Source organism: Antechinus flavipes, chromosome 3 (assembly GCF_016432865.1).
Source record: "Antechinus flavipes isolate AdamAnt ecotype Samford, QLD, Australia chromosome 3, AdamAnt_v2, whole genome shotgun sequence".
NCBI classification, from domain to species: domain Eukaryota; kingdom Metazoa; phylum Chordata; class Mammalia; order Dasyuromorphia; family Dasyuridae; genus Antechinus; species Antechinus flavipes.
Window position 1 is genome coordinate 444415775 of NC_067400.1, and position 26015 is coordinate 444441789.

The window sequence follows — 26015 nt, forward strand, 5'->3', positions numbered from 1 at the left end:
CCTTTATTTCTTTTAAATGTCTGAGCCAGAAGTCTAACCTTGTAACCAGAAGAGGCTAATGACCAACCATAATTTTATATACAGCAGAAATGGTTAAAGTAGTTTAAAGTATTCTAGAGATAGAAAGGACCTGAGTCACCTAAACTTGAGGTCATGTAGACCTGATTTTATACATGAGGAAACTAAGATACAAGGACCTTATGTGCTAATTTTTTCTACCAATGCAGATCTAGCAACTACAGTTGACTTGAGGGTCAAATGAGATAATATATGTAGGCTATCAAGCCCAACCCACTGATTTTACATATGGGGATTATAAAAGTTAAGTGACTTGCCTTATACACAGTATCTGAGGTGGAACTTGAACCTGGGGGTCTTCTGATTCTGAGTACACTACTGCTATTGTCCTGAGTTAAATATCGTTTAAAAGTCAAGAAATAATGTCTCTTTTTTCTGCTAATGCATATCACTCAATGATGCCTTGTTCAATATATTATATTGCCCTGGAAAATTAATAGTTACCTAATATTCTTACTGAAAAAAATTCTTATTCTTCATTCTAGAGACTCTATCGAGAAGCTTGGGACAAAGACAAGACACAGATTCACATAATGCCTGATACACCTGACATCATTTTAGCAAAAGCAAATTTGATCAATACAAGTGATGTAAGTTCAGTTTGGGAAATACCCTTTACAAGAGTTTGCTGAAATTGCTCCCAGCCCAGTTAATTCCAACGTATTTTAAATATCTGAATATTTTAAATTACAAAATGTTTCTGAATTTGATTTCCCATATTAAGACTTTGTACTTTCTAGTTTCTAAGCAGTGTTAGATATCTGCAAAAGATGTGCACACAGGAAAATTTAAGTGGAGTCCCAGTGTCATTTCCCCAAATCCGTAATTCTAAATGTCACTTTCATAGAATGATTTCTGTTATAAATTCTAAAGGACAATAACCCAATGAACTTTGGGCACATATAATATCTCAGGGAAGTCTAAATAAATCCTTTGTTCTATATAATTACCACAAAAACTCAAAATCAGTAATTCCTTCCCATGCTTTGAATTTAAGATCAGCTTGCTTTTAAAATAATAGTCTAGATATATCACTGGAACTCACAATTTTTTTCTGTATTCTTTAAAGCAACAACAAAAATCTAATTCTTCAAAAATTATATTAAAAAAACACTACCCTTTGCTTTTATAAGCCATCACCTATTTTTTTATTTGATACTAAATAGTATATATTGCATCCTTTTGGTTGTATTCAGACTTTATGTGAGCAGATTCTTCCTTGGCAATTCTTCTTTTAATTGTTTTTCAGAATTTTTATGCAATTCCTTTTGATTCCTGACAAAAACTTTCATAAAACACTGAAATAAATAGGAAAGTAATACTTCATTGCTGTATATTTTGACTGACCACAACATTTTTCATTTTAAAAGAATGTTAAAAATGGAATTTATTTATTTCCAATTTCATTTAAAGTACTCTGTCTCATCCATGTTATTTTCTTGGAACCTGGAAATATTAACTACTTTGGTCCCATCAGATTATAAGTGATTTTAAAAATAATTTTGTTCCTCTCTTAATAGAAACTCTACCGATTAGGCTATGAGGAATTGAAGAAGAAAGGTTATGATCTTCCTATTGATGCTATACCAATCAAATCGGCCAAAGCATCCAGAGAAATTGCAAGTGAGGTAAGTGCCTATTTTTGCTTCATACCAACTTGATTATCATTTGACATTTCAATTGAACTGTTCAAATTATTGCTGAGCTTAAAGCAAATCTCAAAAAGTTACCCATTAAAATAGGGGCCTAGATAATTCTAGAATATTAAATGAAAGGAGAACATGTCCATGGCAACTGTTTGACATAGGTTCAATTGCATATTTGAATTAGATTCAAATTTAAAATTTGAATTTAGTCTTGAATCTTCTCTAACAAATCCATGAAATAAGCAAATTTACAAGATTTTTGAATAAGCTATTGTAGTTAATATTATCTGTAATCTATTCATAGATGGTGGTGACAATTTTGACCTGCTTTCTGATTTGTTTCTCCCCAGTACAAGTACAAAGAAGGCTATCGTAAGCAGCTTGGCCACCATATTGGAGCCCGTGATATAAAGGATGATCCCAAGATGATGTGGTCTATGCATGTGGCCAAGATCCAGAGTGACAGGGAGTACAAGAAGGACTTTGAGAAGTGGAAGACCAAGTTCAGCAGCCCAGTAGACATGCTGGGGGTTGTTCTGGCCAAGAAGTGTCAGACTCTGGTCAGTGACATAGACTACAAACACCCCTTGCACCAATGGATATGTCTGCCTGACCAGAATGATGTTGTCCATGCCAGGAAGACATATGATCTTCAGAGTGATGTGAGTTTAAGGCTATTGATTGATCAATAGCAAAATATTTCTCTTCATTTTTTATCTTCCATGGCTATTGCCTCACTGTAGGGTAGGGTCAGTCATAAAGAGCTTAGCTTAATGCCCCTAAGTTTTTTAGAATTATGACATTTGGAGTTAGAAAGGACCTAAGTTCTTTTTGTATTATAGCCAGGAAAACAAAGGGCCTAAGAAGTTAATTCACCCTATCTCACTCAGGTAACAAACAACAGAGCTGGTATTCCAAGCTAAATCCCATAATTCAAAATCAGTATTCTTTCACCTACACCTCAACCATTTCTCTTCAACCTCTTGGAGGCACTATCCTCCAACTAACACTGGCAGCTTAGAAAAATGCATAAAAATTAAAGATGATTTTGATCTGTACTTTCAAGTAAGAATATGTGGGTTTTGAATGATATCTCTAATCTGTTTTAATGTATTATTGTGATTTTTAAAGGCTGTATTTTATTTTACAACTTTTCAAAGTAAAGATCACATAAGAATGAAAACATAAGCAAATCAAAAAAAAAATTTATCCCTCCCAGAATTGATTATGGCTTTTATATTAACTTGTTATTCATCTGAAATTTTAGATTCAGTATAAAGCAGATCTCCAGTGGCTGAGAGGCATCGGTTGGTCCCCTAGTGGTTCCCTTGAGGATGAAAAGAATAAAAGAGCAACTACAATTTTGAGTGACCACATATATCGTCAGCACCCAGAAAAATTCAAATTTTCTAGTCTTATGGACTCTATGCCTATGGTTTTGGCAAAGAATAATGCTAAAACAATGAACCATGTAAGTCTTCTTATTTGGGGGAGGAGGGTAGTTTTATTTTGTATAATTTCTAAAAATCTCAATATATCTATCTCTTTTCTTCTTTCCTTTGTTTCCTTTTTTTTTTCTGAGGCAATTGGGGTTAAGTGATTTGCTCAGGGTCACACAGTTAGAAAGTGTTAAGTGTCTGAGATCATATTTGAACTCAGGTCCTCCGGACCTAACTGTCCCTCTCTTTTCTATTCCATGAAAAATCCATTTGATAAAAATCCTATTTCCATTCATTTTAATGAGGAAAATTATGAGAGCTCCTGAACTCCCCCAAAGGGGGGATTTTTATTTATAAATACCCAAATAATGAATAGTTAAATAGGTTTTTTGTTGTTGTTCATCTCTGACTCAGTTTTCTTGGCAAAGATACCATTTCTTTTTTCAGTCTCATTTTACAGATGAGTAAAGTGAGGCAAACAGGGTTTAGTGACTTGGCAACCATCATACAGCTAGTAAGTGTCCGAGTCCAGATATGAACTCAAGAAGATAAGTCTTCTTAACTCCATGTCCAGTTCTCTATTCACTGTGCTATTTAGCAATCCTAAATAGATGTTCAGTTAATAGTAATTATAGAAAGAAAAAAAATTGTGTGTGAGTGAGTATTGAGGTTGTAATAAAGGGAATGAATTCAGCCTGCTACTAAAAGTGAAGATGGCCTGCATATCAAGGGCTAGGAACTGTCCCCATTTGGAACCTCAACTTTTTCAGAATTGAAGTAGTTCACACAGATTTTTTAGAATGGTATCTTTAATTCTTGAGGTGAAGGGTTGAGGCTCTTTTGAGACAGATGATTTAATATGGCAGTGAGAAAAACATGAAAGTATTTTTGTTTAGATTGGTTCATTGTTGTGTCATTCCTATGATTCAACATGACATTGTATTTGTTTATATTTGTTTCAGCGTCTCTATACTGAAGCATGGGATAAAGACAAAACTAGCATACATATTATGCCAGACACCCCTGAAGTTTTGTTGGCAAAGCAGAATAAAATTAATTACAGTGAGGTAAGCGAATATATTGTGCTACATTGATGTTTTGAATATTAAAAGAATTTTTTCTTAAAAATAATCTTTTCATATGAACTTATACTTATTTATCAATATCTTAGAAACTGTATAAACTTGGCCTAGAAGAAACCAAGCAGAAAGGCTATGATTTGCGGATAGATGCCATCCCCATCAAGGCAGCTAAAGCCTCCAGAGATATTGCCAGTGAAGTAAGTATATCCATGCAATTTTCCACCATCAACTTAGCTCAAAATTTTCTCAATATCTTATATTTACAACATAACAATTACATGTTGAAGTCTAAGCTATCACAACACATCTCTAGAAATCATAGTCTAATGTAAGTAAGCTTAGTGAAATCCTCATATCCAACTCTACATGACCAAAAATAAGCATTCTAAAGAAATATACTCTCTAAAACTATAAATTATATAGTTTTATAGTTATATATGTAATATATATAAAACTATAATTCCATATTTCTTTTCAGTGGTTAAAAAATTGATATCTGACTACACTTGGGTTGTATGTCTGGCTTATCAATGTGAAGAATGCATTTGTCGAAAGCTGCTATGAGTAGTAGGGTTAAATTTCCTACTTATGTTCAGCGTTTTACTGAGACAAGAGTAATGATATATTCTATTCAAAGTCTTTTCCTCAACTATGTGTCTTCCCTTTATGCCTGTTGAGGCTAATAAAGAATCGTAATCAAAAATAACATCATCATCTAGTCCAACTCATTACCAACCAAGAATTCCCTTTATTACATATCCAAGACAAGGTCACCCAGTCTTTTTGTGGGAGGGAAGGGAGGAAACAAGTACCTCCTGCAGCAAGCCATCTCACTTTTGGACATGATTAATTGTGAGAAAGGTTTTCCTGACATCAAGCCAAAATCTATCTCTTTTCTATTTCTGCCCATAATGGAATCCCAGCCTTTATAGGCAAGTAGAACCTGTTCAATCCTTTCTCTTCATAACTTCCCTTTACATATATTAAGATAGCTATAATCTATAGTAAGATAAATATCATTTCTCTCTTTTCTTTACCCTCAGACTTCTTCCTCAAGCTAAACATCCCCAGTTCATTCAATGAATCCTCCTATGGCATATTGTCTAATTCCTCTACAATCCCAGCCAATCTGCTCTAGATATTCTCCAATTTATCTATCTGTCATTGTATAGTTTTACTCAAAATTCTAGAAACATTTGAAATGCTAGAACATCTTATAAGTACAACCTTAACTAGGAAACCTCAAGAAAGCTAGGATAGTTCTTCCTGCATCTTAATTCACTCTTGCAAAACAAAGATGTTGATTCGGGCATTTTTCCTTTTCTTTCAACAACTATGTTTTTCACTGAAGTGTTTTCCCAATGTCTCACCATGGTACAGAAGAGACTAGGGGTATTTTTAATGGTACCCCAGTGCAGTGTATATTGCAGTAGGTACTACCCATTTGGAAAGTCTTTAAATATGGCCCCCATAATGGGCTTTGTGTCTGCCACTCCAAGAGTAGCCTAAGTTCAACAAGAGTTACCACCGTGGAGTTGGCCACTAAGTACTGTATTTGGGGAAACCACAAAACTTGACAGTAAGAGGTATAGTTCCTGAGTTAAGGGATATTATCTTAAAATACTAATACTATAATCACAGATGAACAGATTAGGACTTTACCTGTTGCATACCTTTTCTTCCCCCCAGTACAAGTACAAGGAAGGTTATCGTAAGCAGCTTGGCCACCATATTGGAGCCCGAGCCATTCATGACGACCCCAAGATGATGTGGTCTCTGCATATAGCCAAGGTTCAAAGTGACAGGGAGTACAAGAAGGACTTTGAGAAGTGGAAGACCAAGTTCAGCAGCCCAGTGGATATGCTAGGAGTTGTTCTGGCCAAGAAATGTCAGACCTTAGTCAGTGATATAGACTACAAGCATCACCTACACCAATGGACCTGCTTGCCAGACCAAAATGATGTCATTCATGCTCGTAAAGCTTATGACCTACAGAGTGAAGTGAGTATTGACAAATATTAAATGTTGGGGGGTAAGTTGTTCAAAATACCTGGAAAATATAGCAATAATATCCCAATAATATCGTCAGATCCATGAGAAAAGTAAAATGCTTTCTTTTCTTGACATTATTGATGATTTTCCCCAAATTTAATGCTAGTGGTATGGTTTAAGTAGCTATATGCACACTTCAAGATTATTTCTCTCCTACAGGGCATGGTTTCTAATTTATCCCATAAAATTGAGACAATAATCTGTCTTTCTACAGATTAGGTTTTAAAAATTATTTATTTGCATTTACTTTCATGTGCTTTTTAAATGAAGATTCATGACTGATTCAGAGATAAACTCCATTGCTATTTATGTCAACAGAATATATACAAGTCAGATCTCCAGTGGATGAGAGGCATTGGCTGGGTGCCAATTGGTTCTTTGGATGTTGAAAAATGCAAACGAGCAACTGAAATTTTGAGTGACAAGATCTACCGTCAACCTCCAGACAAAATAAAATTTACTAGTGTGACTGATTCTCTGGAACAAGTCTTGGCCAAAAATAATGCACTCACCATGAACAAAGTAAGCCCTCATTCTTTTGAAGAAAAGAAGTTTCAGTGTTTCTAACTGAGAATCATGGAAAAGGAATAAAAATCAGTAAAGAAAAAAAGTTGAAAATTAAATAGTTTTAGTTTGAGTCATCAGTAATTTTCTCTAAGTATTTACAACTCTGTTGTTCATTGATGTTTCTGAAACTTGGATTTAGAACATAGGCCCTTGGCTACTTTATATTTAGTGGCACACTGAATAGAACATTAGACTTGAAGTCAGGAAGTACTGAATTCAAATGCAGCTTTGGACACTTACTAACAGGGTGACTCTGGGAAATTCAATTAATTAACATGGGCATCAGTTTTCTCATCTGTAAAATGAGGACAATCATAACATCTTCCTCCTAAGATTGAGTTGATATCTGTAAAGTGCTTTGCAAAATTTAATTCTATATGTGCTAAATATTATTGTTAAGTAAGATCACTTTCTTTTTGCATTATTAGAATGTTTCATAGCATCTGAAGTTATTTGTAAGCTTTCTGTTTAAACATGCTTCAGTAGTTGTTATTTCTTTATGAACCAAATATACATTAGAATTCATTCATTCAGATATCCACCTATTCAAAAACGCCCATCAAATGTTGTGTACAGCATTCTTACTATGTGCAAAGCACTATACTTGAGACTGGGAAAGATGCCAAGGTCAATAAGACATGGCTTTGCCTTTATGAATCTCATAATCTATTATAAACACATATAAGCAAATATTCAATAAATATATGAAAAATCTGCAATAACTTTAACATTTAATGGAGTATGTTAAAAAATAAGAGAAGTAAAAAATACCAAGCACAGTCTAAGGAACAAAAGAGTATTTCCTAAGGTCAACCTATTTCACTAGGAAAACTGTAAATGTTAGAAAGTCATTTTAATATAGAACATAAATAGCACATAAATTATTCTCATACTTCTTTTTTTGAAAAAATCTGCTTGTGTAGTCAAAAAAAGTTCTACTTAATACCTCATATCATTCTCTAATATATATATATATATGTATTTTTTTTCATTTATTTTCTTGCTAGCGTTTATACACAGAAGCCTGGGATAAAGACAAGACCCAAATTCACATCATGCCTGATACTCCTGAAATTACACTAGCAAGACTCAACAAGATCAACTACAGTGAGGTAAGAACAAACATGAATCTTTGAGCTGTTCAATATTTCTCTTTGAGTTTTTTAAACTAATATTGGGCAAACACTAATTGACTAAATGGACATGCAATCCACTTTTCCCCAATAACTTTGTCTAGTAAATATAAAATTATTTCCCAAACAAATATTAGAATTAAGCTCCAATACTTTAAAATAACTATTTTAAAATCTAGCACTAAAACTTGTCACCAAATGTGTAAGTCATCACTTTTGAAAACTTATGAGCTGATGAACAAAATAAGAATCCGAATAATTTATTTACTAACAATGCAATAAAGATAAGCAAATTTGAAAGTTGTAAGAGGTATGATCATGGAAATAATGATCCATGATTGGTCAAGGGTTGAGAATGAAAGATATTATTCATATCCTAAGAGGTAATAGATCTAGGATATAGAATGAAACATATATTTTTGTACAAAACCAATGAGAGAATTTGTTTTTCTACTGTGCACATTTGTCAGCAAAGGTGATCTTATTCTATCCCAATTTTTCATAGGGAATCTTTACAACTTCTGGATTTGCCCCAGACCTGCCAGTTAGCAAAATTCCAGCCTGCATTCTCAAATTATATATTTCTTTTTATTTTCAAAAGAATACAACACTTTAGAATTTCAAAGTTGAAAAGAACCCTCCAAAGTCATCTAGTTTAAACATTTCCCAAAACATTAGCTTAAATCTTTTTATTTTACAATTGAGCAAAATGAAATCTAAAAAGAGTAAATGATTTACCCTGTGGGAAGTAAACAATGGAGATTCCATTTGAACTTAGGGGTTCTTACCTCAAAAGTCAGTCCTATTTCTACCATACTGTGATAAATTATGTCATGATCTCCAGGTCTCTTGAAAGAAGAGTTATTCCCTCTTTTTTCTAGGCTTCCATGCCTCTGGCCCGTCTTTTATTTCCTTTAATATCTTCCTTCATAATGTCATTTGACATAAACTTCTCTTGAACAATTTAAAAATTAACAAGTAATAAAAATTTAATAATAAATGGTTTTCTCCACATATAACATTTATAGATATTTAAGGAAAGCTAAAATATAGAACATTTATTCATCCTATAGTAAGTTGATTGCATGTACTTCTCTTTGTAGAGTTGACTGAGTCATTCTAGGCATTTTTTTTGTTTTGACTGTGAAAGTTTCACTGTTGCTGCTTCTTCTTCTCTTTAACTTAGAGTCTATATAAACTTGCCAATGAAGAGGCAAAGAAGAAAGGCTATGATTTGCGAATTGATGCCATCCCAATTGTGGCAGCCAAGGCATCAAGAGACATTGCCAGTGATGTAAGCCATCGTTTTTTTTTTTTTAATCGCTTCTGTGTTAGCTCTATGAAACAGTATATTCACAAAGGGAGACAAAGTTAAAAAAGATTGTCCTTGACATTTAAAAATGTTCTATGATATATCATAGCAATTGATATTTTTTAAAGCTTAATTTTTTTTAAAAAAAGCTGAATTTTGAGGAAATGATAAACACAAATGATGAAAATATCGTGATAACCTGCAAGGCTTAATGTATTCAGTAAGGATTGAGTGATCAAAAAGTAGGAGAAGCATAAAAGATAGATACATATGGATATAGCCAAAAAGATGCAGAGAAGGGCAAATCTAACTGGGCTTATTAAATGTCTTCACTGCTTTAGCATTTTGCATTCAAATGAAATTCAACAGGGAGGATTAAAGTCAGCTTTCCTATGTTTTGACCGATGACTTTGAGAAAAATATATAATGTATATGAATCACAGGTGATTTTGCTAAGCTTGTGGAAACAGGGTAAAGATAGATAGATGGATGGAGAGAGAAATTAATAATTACCTTCTCTGCAATCTATTACCTTAGTTGACTGAAACATTGAGAAGTTAAGTGACTTTCCTAGATTCATAATAACCAATAGGACTGGAACAGAGGTCTTTCTGGCTCTGAGGTCAGCTCTCTGTTCACTGGAGGCAATTTATCATATACCACACTGACTCTCATTTGGAATACATAGGCAAGAATTAGGCTGTTTCTGCTTTTGATGTGCTTACTTTCTATTGGTTCCCCAAATCCTTCAACCTGCTCTCCTCTCCTCTCCTAAGGACCTTTTAAACAAAACTTTGTGGAATAAGTTGTTATATTGTAATAGTTTAGCTAACTACACTTTAGAAATTTTTTTTATTATATCTTATATATTCATATGTTAAAGCTTACCAAATATTATTTTTGATGAAGAGAATACTTAATAAACCATAAAAGCACCATAGAAAATATGAGGGAAGTATAATGATTCTTTATATTTGAGATTATTCTGTATCATTAATAAAGAATGTTGCCTCCATAATTGCCTAATTTTATAGGAAACTAAAATTCTATTCAAATTAAGAATGCAATCAGTGTACATTTAAATATTTCCTATCTTTAACTTAACTTAGTAAAAATACAGTACTGTTTTTCACCCATACTGTTAGATTTACTCTCTTATAAATTCTATTTAGTTAGTTGAGAAGGTCAAATTAATGTTACACATACTCTGAACTTGTACTTATTTATAATACTTAATTGAATTAAGGTTAATACGGCCTTAAATAAACGGAAGGGGTATGATCTATGCCTTTTAGAGTTTACAGTTAAACATGCAAAAGATATTTAATTGAAGAATTTTCATTTCAGTACAAATACAAAGATGGCTATCGCAAGCAGCTTGGCCACCACATTGGAGCCCGTGACATAAAGGATGATCCCAAGATGATGTGGTCTATGCATGTGGCCAAGATCCAGAGTGACAGGGAGTACAAGAAGGACTTTGAGAAGTGGAAGACCAAGTTCAGCAGCCCAGTGGACATGCTGGGAGTCGTGCTAGCTAAGAAGTGTCAGATTTTGGTCAGTGATGTGGACTACAAGCATCCTCTACATGAATGGACGTGCCTCCCAGATCAGAATGATGTCATTCATGCTCGTAAAGCCTATGATCTACAGAGTGATGTGAGTATGGATTAGAATTTTGAAATGTCAGCAATGGAAATAATTACACCATATGTTTAAAAAAGCAACAATTTAAATGGAGTAGAAATCATTTAAATAATTCAGCACACTATCACAAACACTTGGGAAACAGATGATCATTTAATCTATTCTGAAATACACTGTTATTTTAACCTGCCAACTCAATGAATACACACCAACACATACCACCTGTGTTTTTGCATAAGGTACAGATATTAACTCACACTTAGAATAAATTGTAAACATAAAATGGTTTTTGTTTGCTGAAGATGGGAATCGTATAGAGTTTTGAGTCAATGTGCTATTTTAAAGGTATATAATATATCTGTATTGTTGCTCTTTTATTAATATTTTAGGTATACATAGATGCGTTATTTTATAAGCTAGACATATTTTGTTAAAAATTCTTATTACTCTCAATTAATATTCTAAATTTACTAGAGAAAGACATAGTCTTTCAATATTATTAGGAGATAAGGATGCCCCTTTTAAATCATGAATAATTATCCTACAATTACTTTTTGCTTCCTTGCATCATCATTCCCAGAAGCTTTTCTCTTGAGAAAATCTAGATGATATTCTTGTGGAATTAAAAAAAATTAGTTTTTTTTCCATCTTATTCAATTATATAATTATATACACACACATACATACAAATGCACATTTATTTATTATTTTATTCTATTTATCTATCTATCTATTTATTTATTCTTAGCTTGATGAGATCTATTTAGTTGATAATAACTCAACCTTGTCTTTTCTTACCACATGGGGGAGTCGCAAAACATTATCAGAGTCCAGAGAGCAATGCAAAGAAATTTATTTCTCAAATCAAAGATTTGAAAAGCCCACTTTCTTTGCTGGTATTGTGTACTGTGTAAATATTTGAAATAAATAGTTATCACTAGAGAGCTTTAGAGAACAAAAATAATTTGGAATAATTATGGAGGATTTTATATTCATTGGTTGCTTCTAGAAATTTCAGTCCACAGTAACATTTGAAATCCAGGCACCTGTATTTTAAAGTTATTGCTAGAAAGAGAGACTTTGCTTTCGTTCTTAAAAATAGGTGAAAGTAGCCAATTGTCTCTACAAAGTGTAAATGCTGATCTTCTGGTTTGTTGATCTATTCATCATTTTCCTTAGCTGCATTTCAAAAAAAAATTATTGTTGAATTCATCCATTTATTCATTCAACAAAATGCTATGACTAGGCAATGGAAAAGATTTAAAAACTTTTTTAAAAGGATGATCTTTTATGTAAGCTTGAAAGAATTTATAAATAAATAGGATAATGCAGATCAGATCAGTATTCTTCCCAAGTTAAATAATATAAATGAAAAGCTGTTGAATACAATTGTAAAATATTGTTGTTGTCAGTGTTTCAATCTTTGTGTTTCCTTTTATGTGCACGATAGTGAGCATTAATATCATTATCTGAAGAGACTGCTAGAATGTTTTGATTTGAGAACAGTCCTCTTCTGGGGATGGGGGGGGGAGAATCAATTGGAATAATATCATTGGAAATTTCAGTAGAATAAAAAACAAACTGCACCAATAAAGCAAACAAAAAGAAATATATGGCCATTTCTAGCGAAGCATAGGAAAGCTTCTGAGTCATTTCTGAACAATTCCTTCATTTTGTCTGATTAAGGCACTAGAGAATAATTTCCAAGGAAGGAAAGTGGGTTGTACTTAATTACTAATCCCTTTGTATCTTTATCTTTAAATTAGTCACCACTCTTTCTGGCTCAGTGAACTAACATCTGATTTTTTTTTTTTTAACTATGAACAGAATATGTATAAGTCAGATCTCCAGTGGATGAGAGGCATTGGCTGGGTGCCAATTGGTTCTTTGGATGTTGAAAAATGCAAAAGAGCAACAGAGATTTTGAGTGACAAGGTCTATCGTCAACATCCAGACACACTGAAATTTACCAGTGTGACTGATTCTCTTGAACAAGTGTTGGCCAAGAATAATGCCATCACCATGAACAAGGTGAGCCCTCAATTTTCTGAGAAAGATTCAATTATATAGCTTAATTAAAAGCCCTAAATGTAAGTTGTCAAAATCCTTTAGAATTGTTACAGGTCGTAATTATGCTCTAATACTAATAGAACTAAAATAATATAAGAATTAGTGAATTTGCATATTTCAAAGTGTTGTTATAGAGTTCTTTTAGTCATGTTCAACTTGTCATTAACCCATTTGGGATTTTCTTGGTAAAGATACTGGAATGGTTTGTCATTTCCTTCTCCAGTTTATTTTACAGATGAGGAAACTGAGGCAAACAGGGTTAAGTGACTTGCCCAGGGCCATATAGTAAATGTCTAAGGCTGAATTAAATTTAAGTCTTTCTGACTCCAGGCCCAATACTCTTTCCATTGTGCCACCTAATTTGCCCTTTATTCATCTAAATATTAGTTATTATTTATTGTATCTATCTAATATAAATACGAACAATTAAAATTTTCAAGCACCCAAAATTATACATTTTACCCATATACAACAATATTTTTTCTTAAAGAATAATAATTTTGTATTAATTTGGCTTCCTAGAATTTCCACAAAACATTATTTCTAATGCTAATTTATTTTCTATATTAGCGCTTATATACAGAAGCTTGGGACAAGGACAAGACTCAGATTCACATAATGCCTGATACTCCTGAAATCATGTTGGCAAGACAGAACAAAATCAACTACAGTGAGGTACAGAGCCTTATGGGTTCTAAATTTATTTTGCAATTACATTCAATTATTATGATTCTCTACCTTGAGTTCTCTAGTCATGTGGGGAAGTCTTTAAGAACTCTTTTTTTTGTATTGGACTATTACATTGATTAGATTCTCTAGGCCATAGAGTGGCCAGGTAACTCTAGTTAATGATGATTGAAAATATTATCTTACTGATCTTATTTTACTGATAATCTTCACCTAACTTGATTTTTAAGAATAAAATCAAACACATAATCAGAACTCAAGCTCATGGGCTAGAGCTAAAACTTAAACTCAAAATTTTAGAATTTATATTTATTTATAAAATAAATTTGTGGGTGATTTGACATTCTCTATGTGATTACCTCTTTAGCTTTATATTTAACTTTAATTTTTTTTTCATGTAGAGTCTCTATAAACTTGCAAATGAAGAAGCAAAGAAGAAAGGCTATGACTTGAGAATTGATGCCATCCCAATTGTGGCAGCCAAAGCCTCAAGAGATATTGCCAGTGAAGTATGTTACCTAAATGAATATGATGTAGTTGCTTATATGGGGACTTTTTTTTTTTGAAGTTGGAAATTCATTTACTTTTCAAGTGAACATTCTTATTTAGTTTGATTTTATAAAATGGAAGAAAAAAACTTATACTAGGACAAACCAAAGAAAACAATAGTAATTGCAGAAAACTTAAACATACATTCACCATCAAATATTTCAGATGTGACCTAGATCCTTATTCAAATGTAAAATTAAATTTGTCTTAATTTATGCATTCCTAAATTAGAGGGAAATGTCCGCACACCTTGTTGACATCTGATCTTTACAAAAATCACGCACACAGGCTTCATGAAATATTGGGATTAATGTTCACTCTAATCCCAAAGGAAATATAACATTCTAAGCCACTTTTGCCAGGGAAGGATAGTCCTTTTTAGGTATCAATATCAACTAAAGCTTCCAATCTTAAAATCTCTAACACTGAAAAAGTGATGACAAAAAAATGCCAAATAAAATGAAAGTTATTTATTACAAGGATTGATTCTGGATACATTCTGAATCTTGACTGGAACAAAGGAGAAGCAAAAAGAGACTACATATACTAGTGATTTTCAAAGAGCTTCCCTGGGACATGAGATTTCAAAGGAAGGAACCAGTATGAAGGACCAAACTAGGCGTTTACTGATGCCAAAAATGCATGTTCCCAAACGCATGCCTTCCTCTAACTCAGAGGCCACAGTTGTCATTTTAGCTTAGTACTTCACATGCTACTAAAAATAAATTTATTTTATTGGAATTGTTGCTTCTTTCTTTTTCCTTTGCCTGAATCCTTTAGCATATATTATGAATATATACTTGAGCCTAACTTTCTACAACATTGTACTAGTTATGACATGGAAATCAATAAAGAATAATACTAATCTTCCCTTTCTATGAGAACAACTTGGGGTATTATATTAAGGATTGTGTTTTATGGAAAAAAAGAGTAGGTGAAAAAGAATTACGTTCAAAGTAACTGATCTCCTGAAAGAATCGCCATGACTATAATGATAACCTTATAAGTACATGAACTAATTATGTCAATTTAAAATTTTAAAAATCACATTTGTTTCATTTCAGTACAAATACAAAGATGGCTATCGCAAGCAGCTTGGCCACCACATTGGAGCCCGTGACATAAAGGATGACCCCAAGATGATGTGGTCCATGCATGTGGCCAAGATCCAGAGTGACAGGGAGTACAAGAAGGACTTTGAGAAGTGGAAGACCAAGTTCAGCAGCCCAGTGGACATGCTGGGGGTTGTTCTGGCCAAGAAGTGTCAGATCCTGGTCAGTGACATAGACTACAAGCATCCTCTGCATGAATGGACCTGCCTTCCGGACCAGAATGATGTCATTCATGCTCGTAAGGCCTATGACCTGCAGAGTGATGTAAGTACTAAGAATATATAATAGGAGTAAGAGCAGTAGCAGTATTATTAGTAGCAGCAGAAGTAGGAATAGCAGCAGCAGCAATAGCAGTAGTAAATGTAATAGCAGCAAGTGTTTTCATGTAATCATGTCATCAATAAATCCAATTGATTACATACAATATACTGTAATGAACAATGGGTATATAAAGCTAAAAAAAGACACAGTCCCTGCCTGCAATTAGCATTCTTTTTGATCAAAGGAGTGACATGGAGGGAAAAGTGCATTAGGAAGATTATTGTGACAGCTATGTGAAAAATAAATTGTAGAAGTTTAAAAAAATTGGATGGTAGAGATACCAGTTAGGAAGCTATTAGAATATTTCAGATGAAAGTTAATGAGGGCTTGAACTAAGCTAATGACAATCACTTTGAATATAAAGATGGAGAGAGACTATGGAATTAGAATTGAGAGGATATATATACTGTCAATATACTAGAAGAGGGCAGTCAGAGAAGAGAGAGGAATTGAAAATGGATTCAAGATTTTGAGTATGCGTGACTAAGATTGGTGATGATCAGGGGTAAGAAAATTGGGATTAGAGGCTTTTAGTAATAATTTTAAATTAATTTGGGGACTCACTGAACTTGAAGCAACAATTATTAGATGGTTAGAATTAAAGATCTAAAGTTATGGGAAAAGATTGAGACTGGAAATATTGATTTTGGAGTTATATGAATAGAAGCGATGATATAACTGGTCTTGTGAAAAACTGAGCTCCACTCCTTTTATATACTAGGCCTTTCTCAAACCTTACCTTGAGGTGGCAAAGGAGTATAATCTCCTTTATAACCTTTTTCTTACAAAAGCAAAATGGGATTCATCTAGAATTCATAAAATCACAAAATCTCATAGAATCTTCAATTTGGAAGGCACTCCAGAAGTCATCAGGTTTGGTTTTTACATATATAGAGAAGCAATCTGGTACTGTAGACAAAACACTCTGCTGCTTAATATTTATGTGACACTGGGTAAATGACTCTGGATTCAGTTTCTCTATCTTTAAAAAGAAAAAAAATGAAGTTGGTGGGTCTAAGAACTCTTCCAGGTCTATTTGTGCAATATTATGCAGCTTCTATGTATACAGCTTCCCTTGTAACAACTGATTGCTTCTTTTCTCTGTTATTCTTCTCTCCCCTCCCTCTCAGGTACTTACTATATATATACTGAATATATACTTGTTGATGGATTTGTTTCACCCAGATGTCACATACTTTTGGTACCTCCATTCTCCTCTTGACTCTTCAATACATTCTGACTTACATACCCCTCTTTAGTTGTTGTTTTTTAAAAAACACATCTGGTATATTATAAGGCTTGATAAGCTAATAAAATTAGCCAGAAGAATGGTACATACTTTCTTTTTTCATTTCTTCAAAATAAATGACAATGCAAGTACAACTTGTTCACTATTTTATTTGTTTCCAATAGAATGTTTACAAGTCGGATCTCCAGTGGCTGAAAGGTATTGGCTGGGTCCCAATTGGTTCATTGGATGTCATCAAATGTAAGAGGGCTGCAGAAATTTTAAGTGATAATGTCTATCGTCAGCCTCCAGACAAACTTAAATTTACCAGTGTGACTGATTCTCTGGAACAAGTGCTGGCCAAGAATAATGCCATCACCATGAACAAGGTGAATTGACAATCTTTAATAAAACACCAGGGTTATCCATGTGAACAAGGCCGTACATTTTTTCTTACTGCAATTGTGTCCATATCTACTTTATAATGAATCACTTTTCTCCTGGATTTAAACACTGAATAATTTTGAAACCACCATTGAGTTATTTGAATGAATGAAAAAAAATTTCGAGTTCTTTCTATGTACTAAATATTGTGCTCAGCACTGGTAATATAATTAGAAAAATTAGTCTCTTTAAAAAAAACCTTATTTATTTATTTATTTTCTCCAACTACATTTAAGACAATTTTTATAAAAAAAAATTGAGTTCCAGATTTTCTCCCTTATTCCTACTCCCAACTACCATTAAGAAACCACATGTGAAGTTATGGAAAACATTTCCATAAAAGACTTGTTGTAAAAGAAAACATAGATCATCCGCTCTAATTTAAAAAAAAAAACAACCCTCAAGAAAAATACGTTTTAAAAAAAGAGAGAAAGAATAGGATTCAATCTGTATTCAGATAAAATTAGTTTCTTCTCTAGGTATGAAGAGGATTTTTCATCTTAAGTGATTCTGAGTAGTTGTGGATCATTGTACTGCTGAGAATAGCAGTCATTTATAGAGCTTGTCATCCCAGAATAGTTATCACTTTGTATACAGTATATTTCACTTTGCTTGAGTTCGTGGAGTTTTTTTTTTTTCTGAGAGCATTCTGCTCATCACTTTCCATAGAACAACAATATTCCATGACAATCACATACCACAATTTATTTAGTCATTCTCCAATTGGTAGGTATCCCTTCAATTTCTAATTCTTTGCTCTGCTGCTACAAATATTTTTGTATAAGTAGATCCTTTTTCTTTTTAAAAATCTCTTTTGGTATTCATGCCTAATAGTATTGTTAGGTCAAAGGATATGCATAAATTTATAGCCCTTTGGACATGGATCATATCTTTTGATCATTTATCAATGACTTTTTTAAAAAATAAATTTGATTCAGTTCCTCCTGTTTGAATAATAAGGCCTCATTAGAGAAACTTGCATCAAAATCCTTTTTTTACAATTACTATTGCTAACTGTAATTTCTCCCCATTTAGAATATTCTATTTTCTCTTTCCTTTCACCCTGCCCATCTTCAAAGTGTTTTGCTACTGACCACTTCTTCTCCCAATAGGCCCTCTCTTTTATTGCTCTTCTCCCTTCTTGTATCTCATTCCCTTCCTATTTTCTTGCAGGGTAAGATAGATTTCTGTACCCATAATGAATGTGTATGTTATTTCTTCTTTGAGTCTGAACTGGCAAATTAGATTAAACTGTATTTTCTCACTATCTTTATTTCTGTTTTCTTCACAGCGTTTATACACAGAGGCTTGGGACAAAGATAAGACTCAGATTCACATCATGCCTGATACACCTGAGATTATGTTAGCAAGACAGAATAAAATCAACTATAGTGAGGTAAAGATACCAATTTTATTTTTGATATCTGTATCAAGTTGTTCTTGTGTTAGAAAATAGTATTAATAAAAATAAGGTCCTGGTTTTTGTTTTTCATGTAGACCAGAGAGCTTCATTCAATTTCGAGGGCTTAAACTTATCTAATAAATATATTATTGGAAAGTAAGGAGTATGGATACCATCCATCTCTTTTCATGGAAAAAGAATGTAAAATATATGTTTAACTACTGGCAGGGTCACCACCTTAGTATTAGAATATTAGCAACTGGTCTGAAGTTTATACTCTGAGCTCACCCATTCCCTCTGATAACATGAAAGTTAGATTTATTTAATTTAAAGAAAAGTAATTCTAAATTTATTAATTGTATTAAAATAAGAAGTCTTAGATCCATAAGATTAAAAATGCCTAAGAACAATGAATTATATATTTGAATGAATTATTTATATAACGAAAACTATTTTTGTGAATAAGCTATTAGGAACTTTTGTTTGTCATGTATTTATATAAGCAGAATTTTCATACAGCTTTGAGAATACTCACTTGTCTACTTGCCTAAGGGTAATCGTTATTTTCCTAAGACTAAAAAAATACTCTGGAAGGGCTAGCAAAGGTCAAGTACTTCTCCACAAACCTTTGACAATAATTTGCCAAAAAGATCATTCATTTTTGCCAATAGTGAGCATGTCAAATAGTTATAATCAGGAACATGAATTTTCTATTCTTTTGTATTATAAAATACAACAAAGATCAAAATTATTCACAATCATCTGGATATTTTCTTTTAGATTTTTTTTAAGGAAAAAAATTTTTTTTATTATTTTCTATGATCTGTTCTAGATTACTTCAAGTCAGAAATCACATCTTGACTCTCTCTTTCCCTCTCTTTTATCCATTTTTCCTTCCCTCCCTCCTTCCTCCCTTTCTTCCTTCCCACCGTCCTTCCTTCCCTCCTTCTTTCCTTCCTTCTCTCCTTCCTTTCTTCCCTCCTTCCTTCTCTCCTTTTCTCCTTCCTTCTTTCTCTCCTTCCCTCCTCCCTTCGTTCCTCCCTCCCTCCTTCCCTTCCTCTCTTCCTTCCTCCTTTCCTCTGACCTTCCTCTCTCCCTCCTTTCCTCCCTCCTTCTCTCCCTCTTCTTTGTCCCTCCTTCCCTTCTTTCCTCCCTGCCTCTCTCCCTCCATTCCTTCCTTCCTTCTTTCCCTCCTTCTCTAATAGGTCTTTTCTTATGACAAATAACAGTCATTAGTGTTTTCCTGTGACTGAGCAAATATGCCTAGAGTTAATAGAGTCCCTTTGGGTAACATGTAGCTGTTTCTAATTAATACCTTCCTTAGATGGGAATAAAACAGCTTATTTTACACACTTTAGTTTTATTAAACCAGGTCTGATGTGTAGAATATTTGCTTTCTCAGACTACTGCTATCAACCAAATCGTTATCTAGTTTTAAAAGTTTCACTCAAATACTTTTATTTCTAGAATTGGGTCATTATATTAACTTTCCAAAGACTGGCTTTGGAAGATTAGATTTCAGAATGGCCCATTTAACAAGCAACAACAAAAAGAACCCAAAACAAAAGGGGAAAACCCTTTTTTTCTTCCTTGCTCATTAAAACATAAATCTTTATAAGCTTTTCGAATCTTCTTTTATTCTCTGTTACTTTTTCTAATCCATTAAGGTAAATAATTCATATTATTTCTGTGGCAGAAGACTTGAAAATATTAATAGTGGTATCTCCTATCTTGAACTTTAAAAAATTAATTGGTAGTTTGAAAGAAAACTATTTGTGTTGTCTACAACTGTGAGATGAACCAAGTCTATATTTGTGTTTACAGAACCATGAAAGGACAAATGCTTATGGTTATTTCTGAAAGCAAAAATATAATGAAGTATTGGTTTCTCTGATTATGAAAGAAACATACTCAAAAATATTTAGGTTTGGAAAAAGGTGCTGAATATGTCATTTTAAAGATTTGAAGATATAATTTATTTTTACTTATTTTTAAACATTATTTCTATTTTAAAATTTGAGACAAATACTACGTACCACATCTTTATAACCTACACAGTGCAATGTAGCATTGGACTAAGAGCTTTACAAATATCTTATTTCATCCTCAGAACAGGACCAGTGAAGGTGCTCTGGTCCTGGAGTCATTTAACTTCTATCTGCCTTAATTTCCTCAACTATAAAATGGGTTTAAGAATAATACTTACCTTCCAGGGTTGTTCTGAAGATGAAATGTGATATTTGTAAAGCTTGTACACAATATTTGTCACAAAGCAAGTGCTTAATCATTGCTTGTTTCTTTCTTTTCCTTCCTTCTTTCCTTTTTTCTTTCTTTCCTTCCTTTTTTCCTTCCTTCCTTCCTTCCTTCCTTCCTTCCTTCCTTCCTTCTTTCCTTCCTTCCTTCCTTCCTTTTCAAATAAGTCCTTTCTTGTGACAAATGACAGTCAAACAAAATAAATCAATGTTTTCCTGTATCTGGGTAAATATGCCTAGAATTCCTAGAGTTCCCTTGGAGCCTAGCCTTCATAGCTGAAACTTCTGAAGTTATAGAATCATAACTAGTCAATGCTTTGGTCAGAGTTCAGAAGTCTTTCAGTATTATTTTCATTTAGATTATAGTGGCCATTGTACTGATTTAATTTATTTTCAAACTTTTTAATTTAATTTTTTTCTAACATTAACAGACAACTGAAACGAACACTTTCATATACATTATAAAATAGAAAAAAAAAAAGAATTGTGCACAACACTGAATATCTATTATGGGAATATTCTTTTTCTTTTAAAATATATTATTAATTTGCATTATCTTATTTTCAATCATTGTGCAACCACTGTATTTTAGAAAATAATCATTGATTTACTATAGCAAAGAAGCTATTGATATTGAAGGAAAATCTTAGCAATTGTGCAAGAACAAGTTAATATTTGACAAATAGAGTGTTTTGAATTAAAGATAATGGTTTAGTGGAATATTTAGGATATGACTTCATGCTTCATTAATAACTTAAGAATAAATACAGTGAACCATGTACAGTTCTTTGTCTAAAGGATATATTCTTTTGACAAAAAAATAGAATATTTTTCAAATGTATAACAAGTTATGTCTTTCTCCAGAGTCTATATCGACATGCTATGGAAGAAGCAAAGAAAGAAGGTTATGACTTGAGAAGTGATGCCATTCCAATTGTGGCTGCCAAAGCATCCCGGGACATTGCCAGTGATGTAAGAACAATCATTTTATGATATTTTGAGCAATAAATTCAATATAAACATAATATACTGAAAGTCATCCCAAAAGAGAATAATGGAATTTTATAATTCCAAGAGACCATAGTTATTCAGTTCCTCCATTTTATAGATAAGAAAATTGAGGCCAGAATGTTAATGTTTCTCCCCACCCACCCATCTATCAAGGTAATAAACTAAGTTAATTCTAAACTGGACCTAAAAATTAGATCTCTGGATTGGTAGCTCAGTGCTTTTTCTCATTACAAAAGAGATTCCTTTATTTTAAAAAAATGTTGCTGTTCACATTTTGGGAACATGTAGAACCTCAGGGAAGAAATCATGCCTAAAGGAGAAAGTATTAGAGAGGTTAAGGAGATTGCAAAAACGTCTTCTCACAGAAGAAATGTTTTCTTATTCGAAGAATATGTGATTCCTTGGCAATTTGTATTCAATAATCATTAAATATCACTTAAGCCTCTATTATGTGCAATGTATTATGCCAAGTACAGTCTAAGGCAGAAAGTAAAATAAGACATGAGCCATACTTACAAATAATTTATAATGCAGAGGAAATGAAATGACATGGACACAAATAAATATAACACAAATTAGAATGTGATATATATATATATATATATATGAATATGAAGTACATTTATCCCTTCCACATCATCAGAGTTAGGGAAATAGTGTTTTTGCAATCTGGAAAATCTATGTGAATTTTTTTGGCCCTTTCTTTTACCAGAAAAGAAGTTCGAATTTTTTTCTTTTACAGGTCTTTATAGTACCTTATTGTAAAATTTGGGTTAAATATTTGGTCATGGATTTTATGTCATCTGTCGGCCTTTGAATGTTGTCTGCAGCTTCAGAAAAATTCCCCTCAAATTCCCATTTAATTCCTTATGCCAATCTGTGATATAGTAAAACCACAATGGGGAAAGTTGCATTGTAGAAGGGGTAACTGTACTAAGAAATCAGTTAAGGTAGAAATCACTTACTACTCATGGTAGTATCATGAAGAGTATCTTTAAAAAAAAAAAAATAAAACTTGAGCTGGGGTTGGAAAAATAGGTGAGAAGCCCTTAGGTGGAGATGATATGAAGGGCATTTAGATTTAGAGGGCTCCATGAATAAAAACAGTGGCAAGAGACCACAAATTATATTCAGGAAATGAGGAATGGCCCGATCTGATTAGAGAATCAAGAAGGTAGGAAGAATAGTCTAAGAAAAGTTCAGTATTAGTGAATCCAAAGGAATAAAATCAAGGAGGAGAGAGATAGTCAGTTGTCATATACTACTATCAGTTTCAGGAAGAAAGGGTTATAAAAAAGGCTACTGGGTTTGGCTAATAGGTCACTAACAAGAAATGAGTTTCAGTAGAGTGACTGGGACAGAGAAAAAATTTCAAGGGCCTGAAAAACGAGTGGATGGTGAGCGGATGGAAGTTTAAATTCCATTAAGGGAACTTAATGGATGAACTTAAAGGGATGTGTCAGTTTAAGTAACTTACACAGGCTCATATAGCTAATAAGTGACCGAGAAATGTGATCTAACTTGGAGCTTCTGTTCTGTTTTATTTGCCTCAGTACAAATACAAAGAAGCTTATCGCAAGCAGCTTGGTCACCACATTGGTGCTCGGGCGATACATGATGACCCCAAGATGATGTGGTCACTACATATAGCCAAAGTGCAGAGTGACCGGGAATATAAGAAAGAGTTTGAGAAATACAAGACAAGGTACAGCAGTCCCGTAGACATGCTCGGCATTGTGTTGGCCAAGAAATGCCAGACATTGGTCAGTGATGTGGATTATAAGCATCCTTTGCATGAATGGACATGTCTGCCAGACCAGAATGACATCATTCATGCTCGCAAGGCCTATGACCTACAAAGTGATGTAAGTATATCTTGTATTGATTAAAAATATTCAAAAACTATGTGGTTGGAAAATGCCCATGGAAACGACTTTGCAACTATTTTGCTAAAAGTGAATTTAAATCCTATTATGTATCTGACATAATTCCAAGGATAGACTGACTTCATTGTTACAACTTTGTTTCCACAAGTGGCTTAAAATATTTGGATTCTTTCTAATTTGTTTCCTACGAAAAAATTCTTATATGAAAGCAGAGGTGTGCTCATAAATATTTAATAACCAAATTTCTGAAAAAGAAAAAAAAAGGAATGCAACACACTTTTAAATTTAGTCTGTATTATTGACATTTTCTTCATCACTTTCTTAAGTCTACACAATCAACAGAACAATACATTGAGCCCTGGTTTGTGGCATTTGTCCATTTCTGATGTGTAAAATGTTACATAAAAATTTAACAGTTGGCTCTCTGTTATGAGCTGGCTCCGTTACACCCCAGGAAGAAGTCTAAAATTACCATATTATACATTTTAAAATTCGTTTAATGTTATAAGTATGCAGACATGAATATGTTCATCAATGTGGAACCCCCAAATTTCTGTTCACAAAGCTGAAAATTAAGGATTTTTATCAATGTGGACATTCCTTCTACCAATGAAGATTGAAACTTTTCTGCCCTTAGTAAATGGTTTTTTAACTATCACCTGGAGATCAACCTTCAAATGAACCTCTCTAAATGTAATTGTTTTGGTTCTCAGGTGACTGACATACTCTACTACATTGTCGGATTCCAGGGGTCCTCAAACTACATCCTGTGGGCCAGATGCAGCAGCTTGAGGACATTTATCCCCCTCACCCAGGGCTATGAAGTTTCTTTATTTAAAGGTCCACAAAACAAAATTTTTGTTTTTACTATAGTCCGGCCCTCCAACAATCTGAGGGACAGTGAACTGGCCCCCTATTTAAAAAGTTTGAGGACCCTGCTAGCCTTTCAAGTTTGATGGGGATCTACCTATGTTTATTATCCACTAGTTTAGCCACCAAAACCCCAGAATTATCTCTACAGCATGATTCATGACACCAGTGTGGGACCACTTACATAGTGATGTTCAATCTAAACCTTTTTGGGGGGTTTTAATGCTAGATACTTTCACTTTTCTCTGGTGAAAGGCATTTGGGAAATAGTCTTAAATGTTCCTTAGTGAATTTTGTCTATATGTGTTCATTTACAGAATATGTATAAGTCTGACCTTGAGTGGATGAAGGGTATTGGCTGGGTCCCAATAGGGTCCCTAGAGGTTCTTAAAGCCAAGAGAGCAACAGAGATATTGAGTGATAATATATACCGTCAACCTCCAGACAAACTGAAATTTACAAGTGTAACAGACTCTTTGGAACAAGTGCTAGCAAAAACTAATGCTATAAATATGAACAAGGTGAGTTCTTAATCTTTGGACCAATGTCAGAGCTTCTGGTTACTAAATATAAGAATTTATTTATTTATTTGTAGAAATTTGTTTTATTTATTTATCAAAATGGAAAAATATGATGTATGATTATAATGACCATATATCTTGAATTAGTTGGAACAATATAGATTTCAGAACATAAAGGGTAATTTTAACACTTAACCCATTAACCTTTGTCAAACCACATGTTCTTATTTTTGATCCAAAAAATATGGTCACCAAAGCTATGATTTCATTTTTAAGACTTTGTATATATTCATATTAATCACCTTTGAAAATGACATTTATTATACTATTCTTTAGTGACACGAATGACAATTTTGAAAAATGAAATCAATATTAAAATGCTACGTATTTGTAGCATATTATAACTTTATTACTTTTAGAATATGACAAAATATGGTATTTTTTAAATAGGCCTATTAACAGATTTGAGGAAATATAGGATCATAGATTTAGAGCTTTAAAAAACTCTAGAAGAGTTGGATCCAGTCCTCTCATTTTACAGATGAGGAAACAGAGGCACAGAATGCTTAAGGGACTTACCTAGGATCACACAGTTAGTGTCTAAAGTAAAATTTGAACCCAGGTCTTCCTTAATCCAAGTCCAGTTTTCTACCCACTGCACTACAAGTGACATTTAAGAATTTTCAACCAAGAAAGTATTAGACAA

The 26015-nt window shown here is 33.1% G+C and overlaps 1 protein-coding gene across 31 annotated transcripts in view; it reads left to right on the top strand.

Moving 5' to 3' along the window:
- Nucleotides 1-26015, top strand: part of NEB (nebulin) — a 207472-nt gene that overhangs the window by 82312 nt on the left and 99145 nt on the right. For 29 of the 31 annotated variants that reach the window (XM_051986439.1, XM_051986409.1, XM_051986440.1 and 26 more), the window contains exons 55-74: nucleotides 564-668; nucleotides 1599-1706; nucleotides 2075-2386; nucleotides 2992-3195; nucleotides 4126-4230; nucleotides 4335-4442; nucleotides 5935-6246; nucleotides 6616-6819; nucleotides 7872-7976; nucleotides 9184-9291; nucleotides 10657-10968; nucleotides 12784-12987; nucleotides 13597-13701; nucleotides 14115-14222; nucleotides 15327-15638; nucleotides 17109-17312; nucleotides 18659-18763; nucleotides 21886-21993; nucleotides 23586-23897; nucleotides 25106-25309. In XM_051986439.1, the coding sequence (XP_051842399.1) occupies nucleotides 564-668; nucleotides 1599-1706; nucleotides 2075-2386; nucleotides 2992-3195; nucleotides 4126-4230; nucleotides 4335-4442; nucleotides 5935-6246; nucleotides 6616-6819; nucleotides 7872-7976; nucleotides 9184-9291; nucleotides 10657-10968; nucleotides 12784-12987; nucleotides 13597-13701; nucleotides 14115-14222; nucleotides 15327-15638; nucleotides 17109-17312; nucleotides 18659-18763; nucleotides 21886-21993; nucleotides 23586-23897; nucleotides 25106-25309 (3645 nt within the window). The remainder of the gene's footprint in view (nucleotides 1-563; nucleotides 669-1598; nucleotides 1707-2074; nucleotides 2387-2991; nucleotides 3196-4125; nucleotides 4231-4334; nucleotides 4443-5934; nucleotides 6247-6615; nucleotides 6820-7871; nucleotides 7977-9183; nucleotides 9292-10656; nucleotides 10969-12783; nucleotides 12988-13596; nucleotides 13702-14114; nucleotides 14223-15326; nucleotides 15639-17108; nucleotides 17313-18658; nucleotides 18764-21885; nucleotides 21994-23585; nucleotides 23898-25105; nucleotides 25310-26015) is intronic. The other 2 variants (XM_051986434.1, XM_051986433.1) reach the window with 2 other exon arrangements.